This window comes from Taudactylus pleione, unplaced genomic scaffold (genome assembly GCF_031769625.1).
Source record: "Taudactylus pleione unplaced genomic scaffold, aTauple2 ptg000326l, whole genome shotgun sequence".
NCBI classification, from domain to species: domain Eukaryota; kingdom Metazoa; phylum Chordata; class Amphibia; order Anura; family Myobatrachidae; genus Taudactylus; species Taudactylus pleione.
This window is the reverse complement of record NW_028284727.1, coordinates 2,975,987-2,989,957: the sequence shown is the minus strand read 5'-3', so window position 1 is coordinate 2,989,957 and position 13,971 is coordinate 2,975,987. Positions and strand designations below refer to the sequence as shown.

The following is a 13,971-nucleotide window of genomic DNA, read 5'->3' as shown; positions in this document are numbered from 1 at the left end:
TGAGCTCGCCACCAGAGCGGTGGAGGCATCTGAATCGGCCTTTTAAAAGGCCGATACAGCGCTCCACCACTTGCCTGGTGGCTGTAAGTGCGGAATTATACTCACTTTGTGGCCCCCAAATAAGGAGTGAGCAGCCAGGGCGTGCAAGGGTAGCCACTGTCTCCTGTGAAAAAGAATAGTCAACATCAGGCTCACTCTGTATGAAGCTTAACATTGTTATGTACTAAAGGTCTCCACTTACCCAGAAGCCACGCATCACCAGCTTGTAGGTTGGTTAATTTGTGCCATATCCCTGATTGCCGGATGATGGAGGAGTCATGTGCACTTCCTGGTAATTTTGCATTCAGGGACAGGATCTGGAGGGAGGCATCACATACCACCATTACATTGAGGGAGTGATAGTGTTTCCGGTTTCTAAATATTGCCTCCAGCCGTGCTGGAGGCTGAAGTGGTATGTGAGTACCATCCACAACCCCTATGATGTGTGGGAAGCCAGCTATTTGGTAAAAATTGGCCTTGGCCACACTAAGGGCACCCATATCCAAAGGCATTTGAATAAAATGATGGAGGTGCTTGAAAAGTGCCTCCATCACTGCCCTCAGGATCCGGGAAAAGGAGGATTGTGAGATGCCCACCACTATTCCCACCGTTGTTTGGAACAATCCTGAGGCACAGAAATGTAACACCACCATAAATTGCATAAGTGGTGGTATTGCTGTAGGACTGTCAATTTGCCGCTCAAGATCACTCTCTATTAATGAGAGAGTGTCTGATGATTTTTGGAGGAAGACGGTAGCGTCTTAAAACCTCATCATCGGGCATTCCAAAAAGGGTGACACGTGTTCGAAATATCTGGGGCCTTGCACGCCTACGATGCCTACGCCTGGGACGAGATTGAGGTTGGTCGGCTTCCGGGAGCAGGGCCAGAACAATCCTACCCATATCAACCTGAAATGGCAAGATTGGAATGTCAGGCTTTTTACCCCACCCAAAAATAAACATTTTTACTTAGCTTGAAGATACCATCCATTGATGCTTACATGCCGGGGTATTGTCAAGATATGTTGAAACTGGAAATAATCACAACATAAATATACATCATTTTATGCTGGCCATGTCTGTTTCAAAAATTTAAGCACGACAAAACATAAAAGAGGACACACACACATTTGGGCAAAGAGCAAAACGACGTTGCGCACACTACGTCAAATTGAGGCCAAATGTAAGCAACAAATGCTACCGAGAAAACACAAACAATTTTAAGGGATGAATAAACATTTCACAAAGCGCTAATTAGTTCGCAAATACAAGTCACAATAGTAAGTAGTAAAAATGCGCTAATTAGTTCGCAAATACAAGTCACAATAGTAAGTAGTAAAAATGCGCTAATTAGTTTGCAAATACAAGTCACAATAGTAAGTAGTAAAAATGCGCTAATTAGTTCGCAAATACAAGTCACAATAGTAAGTAGTAAAAATGCGCTAATTAGTTCGCAAATACAAGTCACAAAAACGCAGCGTAAATAAAAAAAAAAAAACCTCAGATTTCGGATTTGGAAAAACAAACGTTACATGTGTAAGGCCAACCAAAGTTGCGTAAAGACAAACAAGAACATTTCCAAAACAGTTTAACAAATGAACTTACCAAGAGATAATATATAAGAATCCGGATCAAAAGGTTTTTGGGGCAGAGCCAAAATAAAACCTAAGAGAGATGAAATGACGGAAAAAAAAATGTAAAAAAAAACTTAACCAGAATGAGAGACAAATTGACCCAAAGTTAGACTTCCACAAACTTACCAAAACTGGAAACGACCAAAAAAATTAAAACGGGAAAAAAACGAACGGAAAACAAAAAACGAATAAATCCAAAAAAACTACTTCCAAAAACGCAAACTCCTACACCAGCCAACAATCAACTCCAACCAACGTAACCTCCAACATTCAAAAAACGCCACCTCGAATCGAGACGCCCCAAGCCATAAATAGTGTTTCGTTTCCCGCACAAATTAAGGAGGGATCATAGGAACGCACAATCAATGATGCGGCCGCAAAATAAGGACGCATGTATAAATACGTCACGAGACAAAAACAAAATTCTGGTGTATTTCTTGTTTGGAGCTCAGACATGGCTACAGACCAGGGAAACAATGGACAACAGTCTGGCGGTAAGTATTTCATGCATTTTGACTCAATGATTAATTAGAAACATAATATTGTGCAAGTTGTGAAGTTGACAATTCTCCAAATTTACACAAATAGGTGAGGAGGATGACATGGAAGAGGCTGCTGGGCCCAGTATTCCGGGCAAAGCTGCCAAAAAGAAAAGGCAGCCACAATTCACAAGAAAGGAGATGGAGGTTTTGATTCAGAAGTGTGTGGACATCCTGCCACAGGCAGACAGGAATATGAGTTCAAGCCAGAAGTGGAGAATGTGGGAAGAGGTAGCCGTTGAGGTCAATAGGGTGGGTGATTATGTCCGTCTAGCCCGGGATGTCAAACGGCGGTAAGTAAACACTTGACCACCCTAAAACCAAAAACAAAATCAAATAAAAAATAATGGTTCCTTTTTTACCCACAGATGGCAAGACTTCAAATATCGCCTGAAACAAAAAATGGCGGACAGGGCTAGGCATGCAAGGGGGACAGGTGGAGGTCCCACCCCTGTGTCATTGGAGTTGACTGATTTAGAAGAGCTGGCACAGGGGTGTGTGCAGGCTGTGGAGGTGTTTGGCGTGTCCAACATGGATACGGACATGCCAGACTTTGCTGCTCCTCATGTTGTTCCAGGTAAATGTTGTGAGGTCAGCAACTCTGAAATGTTATTGTGCCAATATGTAGATTCTAATGTGAGTCTTCTCATTTTTCTAACAGAGACACAGGCGGATGAGTCTGCTCCAGAGGGGAGCCTTGGCCGCAGAATTTCTGCTGGCTCTGCAGGGGAGGAACCAGTACATCCGGCTGAGGACCCTGCAGAAGCCAGTCCAGGGCAATCCCCCTTGCAGGCAGTGTCCCTCCTCACAGAACTCAATTTTAAATCGGATTTCCATACGGAGATTCTGCAGAGGATGGACGCCAGTCTGGTACGGGTGGCTGAGGCCCTGGAGCAAAATGCTGCAGTCAACGTGACCATTGGTCAGGCCCTGGCGGAAAATACCAGGGCCAACATCCGCATCGCCACTGCCTTGGAGCAGCTCGTTCGCCAGCACATGGTGGAGCCGACCTCCCTTCCTGCCGGAACATCAAGATCCTCCACCTCTGGCACAACATCAGCCAATCCTCCAAATGTGCCTAGCCCTGTGCCTAGTCCAGAGGCCACAACATCTGCCTCTGGACAGGCCAGCCCGATGACATCCCGGACCCAGTCTGGCGCCCTCCCTCCCCCACCCAAACGGCCGAAAAAACGGTGACAGCATTGGCTACTTTTCCCACACTCCTTCTGAGCTCGCCTCATATTCCTTTCTGGCCAAAACTTCCCTCTCCTTTCTTGTGAATTGTTTTTAATTTTTGCATTTACGTTTACCAAAAAATTATTGTTTGCACAATTAATAAATATTGTGGAATGAACACTGCCAAAAATGTTTGTTAAATATGTGCATTTGTTTTTTGTGGGATACCAATAAATTTTCCAAAAATGTACGACTTTGTATTCTGACATTATTGTAAAAATGGGTTACATTTAATCCGGGCCCACAAGCCAACAACGTTCAACCTAAAAAATTACACATTGGAAAAAAAGGGCTCGTTAAGGAACGTTGAAAACATTACCTAAGGAGGAAAAATCACCTTGCAAATACAAAATGAGGCACCAAACCTAAACATGATGACATTGTTACAATAGTCCAAAAAGAACACATTGCGGCCAAAATACACCCCCACAAATGTACGCTAATTGATTGTGTAATCCAGACATTAGCAGCTATGATTTCCACCTGCGTTCGGTTTTGTGCTATCCAAAAAAACTGCTTTCCAAACACATACCAAGCCGGTTTTCAATCCAACACTAATTGACTTTCTGACAAGCCGTGATTAATCGATTCTACATCGTGGAGTGCCGGGACGGAGGAGAAGGCCATCGCCACTGTGGTCGAGTTATCCAGACCCTAAGCTGTGCGAGCATTTTGAAGGGAAAGAGGATCATCCAGTGACGTATGAGTAGGTACAAACACATTTGACGTTCGCATTTGTTAATGTATGTACGCCCAAAAAACGCCTCGCCACGCCTGCGTTTTTCCATCTCCTCCCCCGTCAACACCCAAAAACGCCCTGTTCTGTCAATCACATTTGACATGTCACTTCCTGTACGCTATTTGACGAACGAGACAAAAAAAACTCGCAATCTGCCATACGCACATGCGCAGTGTAACACCGACGCATGCGCGGTTACTCAACATCGGAACGCAACGAGCGTACTGCTGTTAACGAACGGCTCTGAATGAGGGCCTAAGTTCATTTATATCCTACTTAGATATGCTAGGTTCACACCTCAACGATCTTATGAAGAATGGCATTCAGCAGGTCCAATTAAGTCACTGGACCCACACACGATAATCGGCCATCGGTGCTGTATCTGATGCTGTATCAGGTGCTGCCTCGGATCGCTGAGAAGTGTATCTCATGCCGTGAGATAATTGGACTGATCTGCTGATTTTCAGCTGATCGGCCCGATTATGGTACAGTTATTCCTATAGTGTCTTACAATCTATTAGTCATTTCTCTTTTGGACAAACTGTCTATATGTTCTCACTTTCTCTACGCCCCTTTTCATATCAATCAGTATTTTAATAAATCCCTCAAAAACTGTTGTTTGTGTGATTGCTATTACCTGTACAGGTGTTCCAATACCCAGGCCAAACATTGGGCCTGATTCAGACCCACTCGCAAGCGGCTGTCCGCTCGCAAGTGGGTCGATGTTCTGGACTGAGCATGCGCACGACGGAGGGAGCTCCGTCGTGCGCATGCGCCAGACGCTATGAGCGAAGGAAAGTCCTTCGCTCGTTGTGTCCGATCAAAGGGGGCGTGCTGTCAATGTTGATTGACAGCATGCCCCCTTTGGTAGGCGTGCCGGGGGCGTGCCTCCCTGACGGGGGCGTTCCCACGGGAACGCCTCCCGTCAAAAGCCGGCCCACTTACATCACTAGTGATGTCAGTGGGAGTGATTTTGGCTCTGATAGAGCCAAAATCACTCCGGAGCTTGCGGTTGAAAACCTCAACCGCAGGCTCCGGCTCGCAGTTTCGATGGTCGCGATGGTCACGACCATCGCGGCCATCAAAATGCACGCTCGTATAGCCTGTGGGTGGTGACCCACAGCTATACGAGCGTCCAGGAGGACGCTCCATTTTCATGGAGACCGGCCCTCATTCAGAGCGTGCGCTCTGCTCAGAGCGTACGGCTCTGAATGAGGGCCATTGTTTGCTATCTCAAATTACAATGCATTTAGTTACTTAATTACTTTACAGAAAAAGCGAACAAACATGTGACCAGCTTCATTCAATGCAGAGCAGTGTTTTTGTGCATAGCAGTCAAACACATGAAATGATGAATGGGCAAAGCCATGTTGACAGTTTAGATAATAATGAAACTTTTGAATATCATCCCCTCTTCCAGTTATTATTATGAATCATAGAACTAAAGGCTTTAATGACAATGGGGCTGATTCTAGGCTGGGGCAAATTAGAAAAAGTAAAAAAAAAAAACTTTGTATCTGGAACAAACCATGTTTCACTGCAAGGGGTGTATCAGCGATCACTGTACTATTACCCATCACAGGGACGTGTTATCCTTGGATGTGTTTTTTATACCTTTCAGCAGCACATATTTTCGTATTGCTGCGATAAGCATAGTTATGCACATTAGAGATTTATTCATAGATGTGACCTAGATAGAGTAGGGTGGACCTCCAGATATCCATCATGTCCTGAAATTTGGCTTTGGTAAGATACCATTATCTAGAGCAACCACCCCCAAAACAACAACAAATCTTACTTTTGTTAATATTAGGGGTGAGCGGGTTCGGATTTCTGAAATCCGAACCCACCCGATCCGAGGCCGATCCGAGTCAGGCTCGACTTTTCCCGCCTGACTCGGATCTGAAATCGAGGCAAAACGTCATCATCCCGCCTTCCGGATCTCGCGGGTTTTGGATCCTATATAAGGTACCCGCATCGGCGCCATTTTCTCACTCGGCTGTGGACAGTGAAGAGGGAGGGTGGGAGTTAGGGCTGGCTGGGCTGCGTAGTGTAGTGTAGTGCAGAGTAGTGTTGTGCTGCGCTGTGCTGCTGTTGTCCATAGGGGCTGTGTCCACTACTTCAAAGTCCATAGGGGCTGGCTATGTTGTGCTGTGCTGCTGTTATCCATAGGGGCTATGTCCACTACTTCAAAGTCCATAGGGACTGGCTGGACTGTGTTGTGCAGTCAGTTGTCCATAGGGGCTGTGTCCACTCCAAAGTCCTGTGCAGTGTCCCAGTCCTAAAGGGATGCTGTAGTGTTGTCCAGGGGGTGCTCTGTCCGTCAGGGGTGCTCCCCCCAAGCGCGACAAAAAAAAATTTTTTTACTGTGTTTGTGAATTGTGTGCGCAGTAGCCGCACGTGCATCAACAAAGTAGTGCCAAGCGTGCGCCTGTGTCATAAGTAAAGGGCCGGCTGGCTTGACCATTAAAGGGTGCTGTAACCCCCAAAGTACACTCCAAACCAAATAAAAAAATATTTTCTGTGTTTGTGAATTGTGTGCGCAGTAGCCGCACGTGCATCAACAAAGTAGTGCCAAGCATGCGCCTGTGTCATAAGTAAAGGGCCGGCTGGCTTGACCGTTAAAGGGTGCTGTAACCCCCAAAGTACACTCCAAACCAAATAAAAAAATATTTTCTGTGTTTGTGAATTGTGTGGGCAGTAGCCGCACGTGCATCAACAAAGTAGTGCCAAGTGTGTGCCTGTGTCATAAGTAAAGGGCCAGCTGGCTTGACCGTTAAAGGGTGCTGTAACCCCCAAAGTACACTCCAAACCAAATAAAAAAATATTTTCTGTGTTTGTGAATTGTGTGCGCAGTAGCCGCACGTGCATCAACAAAGTAGTGCCAAGCGTGTGCCTGTGTCATAAGTAAAGGGCCGGCTGGCTTGACCATTAAAGGGTGCTGTAACCCCCAAAGTACACTCCAAACCAAATAAAAAAATATTTTCTGTGATTGTGAATTGTGTGCGCAGTAGCCGCACGTGCATCAACAAAGTAGTGCCAAGCGTGCGCCTGTGTCAAAAGTAAAGGGCCGGCTGGCTTGACTGTTAAAGGGTGCTGTAACCCCCAAGGTAAACTCCAAACCAAATAAAAAAATATTTTCTGTGTTTGTGAATTGTGTGGGCAGTAGCAGCACGTGCATCAACAAAGTAGTGCCAAGCGTGTGCCTGTGTCATAAGTAAAGGGCCGGCTGGCTTGACCGTTAAAGGGTGCTGTAACCCCCAAAGTACACTCCAAACCAAATAAAAAAATATTTTCTGTGTTTGTGAATTGTGTGCGCAGAAGCCGCACGTGCATCAACAAAGTAGTGCCAAGCGTGCGCCTGTGTCATAAGTAAAGGGCCGGCTGGCTTGACCGTTAAAGGGTGCTGTAACCCCCAAAGTACACTCCAAACCAAATAAAAAAATATTTTCTGTGTTTGTGAATTGTATGCGCAGTAGCCGCACGTGCATCAACAAAGTAGTGCCAAGCGTGCGCCTGTGTCATAAGTAAAGGGCCGGCTGGCTTGACCGTTAAAGGGTGCTGTAACCCCCAAAGTACACTCCAAACCAAATAAAAAAATATTTTCTGTGTTTGTGAATTGTGTGCGCAGTAGCCGCACGTGCATCAACAAAGTAGTGCCAAGCGTGCGCCTGTGTCATAAGTAAAGGGCCAGCTGGCTTGACTGTTAAAGGGTGCTGTAACCCCCAAAGTAAACTCCAAACCAAATAAAAAAATATTTTCTGTGTTTGTGAATTGTGTGGGCAGTAGCCGCACGTGCATCAACAAAGTAGTGCCAAGCGTGTGCCTGTGTCATAAGTAAAGGGCTGGCTGGCTTGACCGTTAAAGGGTGCTGTAACCCCCAAAGTACACTCCAAACCAAATAAAAAAATATTTTCTGTGTTTGTGAATTGTGTGCGCAGTAGCCGCACGTGCATCAACAAAGTAGTGCCAAGCGTGCACCTGTGTCATAAGTAAAGGGCCGGCTGGCTTGACCGTTAAAGGGTGCTGTAACCCCCAAAGTACACTCCAAACCAAATAAAAAAATATTTTCTGTGTTTGTGAATTGTGTGCGCAGTAGCCGCACGTGCATCAACAAAGTAGTGCCAAGCGTGCGCCTGTGTCATAAGTAAAGGGCCGGCTGGCTTGACCGTTAAAGGGTGCTGTAACCCCCAAAGTACACTCCAAACCAAATAAAAAAATATTTTCTGTGTTTGTGAATTGTGTGGGCAGTAGCCGCACGTGCATCAACAAAGTAGTGCCAAGCGTGTGCCTGTGTCATAAGTAAAGGGCCGGCTGGCTTGACCGTTAAAGGGTGCTGTAACCCCCAAAGTACACTCCAAACCAAATAAAAAAATATTTTCTGTGTTTGTGAATTGTGTGCGCAGTAGCCGCACGTGCATCAACAAAGTAGTGCCAAGCGTGCGCCTGTGTCATAAGTAAAGGGCCGGCTGGCTTGACCGTTAAAGGGTGCTGTAACCCCCAAAGTACACTCCAAACCAAATAAGAAAATATTTTCTGTGTTTGTGAATTGTTTGCACTGTGGCTGCACGTGCATCAACAAAGGAGCAGTGCCAAGCGTGCGCCTGTGTCCCATAAGTAAAGAGCCCGCTGGCTCATTTCTTAAAGGGTGGTGTAACCCACAAAGTGCACTTCTCTCCAGCAAAAATAAAAAAATATTTTCTGTGTTTGTGTGCGCCTTAGCCGCACGTATATATCAATATAACATAAATGGAGGACCAAACTTTCTCCGATAAAAATAAAATAGGGAAAGATCAAGAACCACTTCCTCCTAGTGCTCTTGCTGCTGCTGGGAGTTGTTCATCATCCCAGAGAGGAAGTAGGAACACCACTACTTTTACTAAACAATTGACCCTCCAACAGTCCTAGCGATGAGGATGAAGTACGACAGCAGTCATCCTGAAGCAAAACGTATAACTGAGGCCTTGACTGCTATGTTGGTGTTAGACGTGCGTCCGGTATCCGCCATTAGTGCAGTGGGATTTAGACAATTGATGGAGGTAGTGTGTCCCCGGTTCCAAATCCCGTCTAGATTCCACCTGCATCCTCAAAGCAGCAGCGACAAGCGTGCGTCTGTCTGTTAAAGGGTGGTGTAACCCTCAAAGTGCGCTCCACAAGCAATAAAAATATTCTTCTTTTTTTTTCTGTCTTTGTGAAATGTGTGGGCTGTAGCCGCACCTGCATCCTTAAAGCAGCAGCGACAAGCGTGCGTCTGTCTGTTAAAGGATTACATCGGTGTCAACATCCCAGTAGGCATGTCAGACAGTCCGTACCTGTACTGGCAGGAAAAAGAAGCAATTTGGAGGTCCTTGTACAAACTGGCTCTATTTACTTGAGTTGCCCCCCCTCCAGTGTGTACTCCGAAAGAGTGTTTAGTGCAGCCGGGAACCTTGTTAGCGAAAGGCGTAGGAGGTTGTTTCCACAAAATGTGGAGAAGATGATGTTCATAAAATTAATTATCAACTCTTTCAGGGAGACCAGCCTCCTGAACGTACAGAGGGACCTGTGGTTGTGGATTCCAGCGGGGACGAATTAATACTCTGTGAGGATGAGGATGTACACAACACTGAAGAGGGTGAGGAATCGGTGGATGAGGAGGATGAGGACGACATCTTGCCTCCGTAGAGCCAGTTTGTGCAGGGACAGATTAATTGCCAGCTTGTTTTGTGGGGGCCCAAACGAACCAATCATTTCAGCCACAGTCGTGTGGCAGACCCTGGTGCTGAAATGTTTGGTTTGTTAAAGTGTGCATGTCCTGTTTATACAACATAAGGGTGGGTGGGAGGGCCCAAGGACAATTCCATCTTGCACCTCTTTTTTTTCTTTGAATTATGTACTGTTTGGGGCCTAGTTTTTCAAACTGCCATCCTGTCTGCCACTGCAGTGTCACTCCTAGATGGACCACGTGTTTGTGCCGCCCACTCATATCTCTTAGCATAGTCATCCAGCTACCTCGGTGCAACCTTTTGGATATAAAAACACTATTGTGAGGTGTGAGGTGTTCAGAATAGACTGGAAATGAGTGGAAATTAAGGTTATTGAGGTTAATAATAGCATAGGAGCAGAAAAACACACAAATTCTGTGATTTTAGCTGTTTTTATGCTTTTTTAAAAAAAAAATACAGATCCAAAACACAAAACCCAGAACCCAAAACACGGAAGGGTGGTTTTGGCAAAACCAATCCAGATCCAAAACACGAAGAAAGATCCAGATCCAAAACCAAAACACAAAACACGAAAAGTGGCCGGTGCACACGCCTAGCTAATATTAACACTATTAGTGTTTTTATTTCCTTTTGTTTCTGAGAACATGTTTTAACATCATGTTAGGTATAACAACCCCATATGTACCTCTAGTCTACTTTAGTTTAAACACTTTTTATTACATATCTATCAAGTGACGTGACCGGGAAGGTGAGAAAACCCTTTATTGTTAGAAATAACAAAAGTCAGTCCCTTCTACAATATTATTATTTACTGTAGTTCTCTGACCTTTTAAACAGTGTTTAAAAGGGCAGTTGATGTTTTTGCTGGCAACTGACGTCTCCTTTTAACATTTTTTTGTCATTGAAATACAAACCACAATATCAATTTTAATCCCTCAAACTGCATTCACAACATGTGTCTGCTCTTGTTGTGCAGTTTATATATTAGAATGTTGCATATTGGCTAAATATCAACTCACGATTAGTGATTCAGTAATTTGTGGACTGGATATTGCTGACTATAGAAGTGAGAGAAAATCACATGGAATTCCCCAAATCACAAAAAAGTTAACAAAAAACGTTAGACAAAGAACTGTGCATTATCCTCCAATTAAATTATCCTCCTATGAAACAGTCAATCCTTTAAACCTAGTAAGATGTTACCTGAAATAAAGGTACTTCTATTTGTTATCCTTTTATTATATTTCATTTCAGATTAATCCCTTAGCCACCAATTGCCTTGCCATAATGTGTAATCCAGCATGAATAATTAAAATCCTGTTATACAACATAATATTCCAAGCACTATGTAAATGACACTGTAAAATTGGTGGAATATTACTTTGTGTATTTGAGTATTATTTAACATTATGTTACAGGAGTGTGCATACATTTTAACTTCATTTTTTTGTTTTGTTGTATTTGTTACTTAATATTTTGCCAAATGTCTGAATACTATACAGATAATTTCAGCATTAATAATTTCTATACTATGTAAAACAAACATAAGCAAACTAATGGTAAAGTGGTAAATTATGGAAAATCACACTTACATGGCAAATATATTAAACAGTTTCACCAATCCCATGCTCCCATTAGCAATGTACTACATTATAGTTAAAGCATTTATACTGACTAAGACACCTAACATCCTGAGCTATTGCCTACACATACTGTATTATGAAGAATCTTATTCTCCAGTGTTGCCTTATGGATAACTGCAAGGTTAGTAAAGATAATGATTTAGATAAATCAAATTGAAACAAGGAAACAAAACACCCGTTGCTAATTTGGCAAAATGTATAAGTCTCTTCTTCGATGTACTGTAGTACAAGAACTCACCTGCGCTTCAATAGTATAGGCACTCCACAGCGGCATCCGTATATCATGGCTGTATCCACTCACATAGCCTTCGTGGTGAAGCTGACAATATGTACTATTTTCAATAACATTCCTAGGCCTACCATATGGCAAATATTTCCTCTCTGCATCCCTTACTATGGAACAAAATATAGACACAGTTATATAACCAGTATAGTGAAATAAACCAATTTACAAGTGCAAAATAATATATTCATATTACTTACTGCTGGCTTCATCGAGGATTAATCTTCCATTTAGTATGGATACATCAACCTAAAAGAAGTAAAGTAAGCATTAATATAATATTGGTAATATGTCAACATTGACTGATAAGTTCAATTAGATAACAGACTCATCATGACGACAATAGTTGCTGAGGTTTTAGAGCTGGATTGGTTTGTTTAACCACAGTGAAAAAAGTTGCAGTTACAGTACAATCAGATTGATCATTGTTTTGTGAGGTTTTGAAAACTGTTCTAGAATTAGAGGTGAGCGGGCTCAGTTTTCTGAAAACCGAGCCCATCTGAACTTCCTAGCTGTGGCTTTGATTTTCCCACCAGGCTCGGATTCCAAAACAAAGCAAAATGTCATCTTCCTGGCATTGGATCTCGCATGTTTTGGATCCGATATAAGTCCCTGCCGCGGTTATTCGGCCACCATTTCACAATAGAACGCCGGTGGAGTTGGATGTTTTAGGAGGAGTGAGGAGTCTAAGATTAATACTGGCTGAGCTGGTTTGTGATGTAGGCAGTTAGCAAAACATTGTTTTTTATTTTTATAGTGCAGGAACATCTATTATTAATATAGAGTTAGAATAGTCAACATTCATTGTTTAGTGCTTGTGAGTTTTCAGGTAGTTAAAGCAAACTATTTTAAAAAAAACTGTGGCCAATGAAGACGCATGACTGGCAATAATGTCATGTACAAAGCGGAAAAGACATGGTCCCACAGCACATTTCATTATGTGAAAATACACTGACATGTCCTCTGCCTCACATGTACACATAGGAGCGAGGCCACATTACACTGAGACATGCCCCTGTAAAATACTCCATGCCTAATTTTGCAGATTGCAACTATGGATGAATAGGTCTCATTACATTGGTAGGATTATGTCAGTAAATGTGCTTTCGTGTATTGAATCGTTATACTATGAGGGTTTCCTATAACTTTAACCATATTAATGTTGACTCAATTCAGCTGCCCTCAATTTGTTTCAGAGGCCAAAAAGTTTAATAACTATTTATCTCAAATAATATTTACCACACTAGTTGATCTATTTATCATCTTTAGGGGATAGAGGTATCGCCAGTCTCTCTGTTATTTATCTTTCCTTCTCTATACAAAGAGATATGATTATTTAGTTTAATAATAGTCCGCGGGTCATCTAAGACCTGTTATGGACCTCAATGTTTATACAGGTTGAGTCTCCCATGTCCAAAATGCTTGGGACCAGTGGTATTTTGGATAACAGAATATTCCGTATTTTGGAATATTTGCATATTATAATGAAATATCTTGGGATTGGGACCCCAATATACACACAGAATGCATTTATGTGTTATATACACCTTATACACACAGCCTGCAGGTAATTTTATACAATATTTTCAATAATTTTGTGGCTCAAGCAAAGTTTGTGTACATACATGAAATTCACTTATGTTTCTTATACACACAGCCTGAAGGTAATTTTATACAATATTTTTAATAATTTGTGCCTTAGACAACGTTTGTGTACATTGAACCATCAAAAATCAAAGGTTTCATTATCTCAGTCATGCTAAAATTATTCCGCATTTCGGAATATTCCGTATTTCAGAATATTTGGATATGGGAGACTCAACCTGTATACTATTTTTGTAACCATTGTATTTTACACCTGACCCTTCTTGGGACAATTCCATTGCTAATGTTTATGATTGTGTTTTGGTTAGTATTTTGGAGCATCTTCTCCTCACAGGAGTGGGATCCTCGTACAGTTGAGGCAGGAGACAATATAGTTCCTTGCCTATTGAAAAATGTAAAAAAATGTTTAGCATTACATCACTATGATATTGTTAAGGATTTGCAAGTTAATTTTACGTTTCAGGATGCATTTGTGGTTCCATATTTAGAGAGAGGGGGGAGATCGGGAGAGCCACGGATCTTAGCCTTTTCTTTTTTTTGGAGAGGAG

General features: G+C 42.9%; 1 protein-coding gene across 1 annotated transcript in view; it reads right to left on the bottom strand.

The window, feature by feature from the left end:
* ENPP3 (ectonucleotide pyrophosphatase/phosphodiesterase 3) overlaps window positions 1-13,971 on the bottom strand; it is a 236,545-nt gene that overhangs the window by 37,228 nt on the left and 185,346 nt on the right. Inside the window, exons 19-20 of the mRNA XM_088443058.1 lie at window positions 12,019-12,067; window positions 11,774-11,928 (exon numbers count right to left, since the gene is read on the bottom strand). Of these exons, the coding sequence (XP_088299184.1) occupies window positions 11,774-11,928; window positions 12,019-12,067 (204 nt within the window). The remainder of the gene's footprint in view (window positions 1-11,773; window positions 11,929-12,018; window positions 12,068-13,971) is intronic.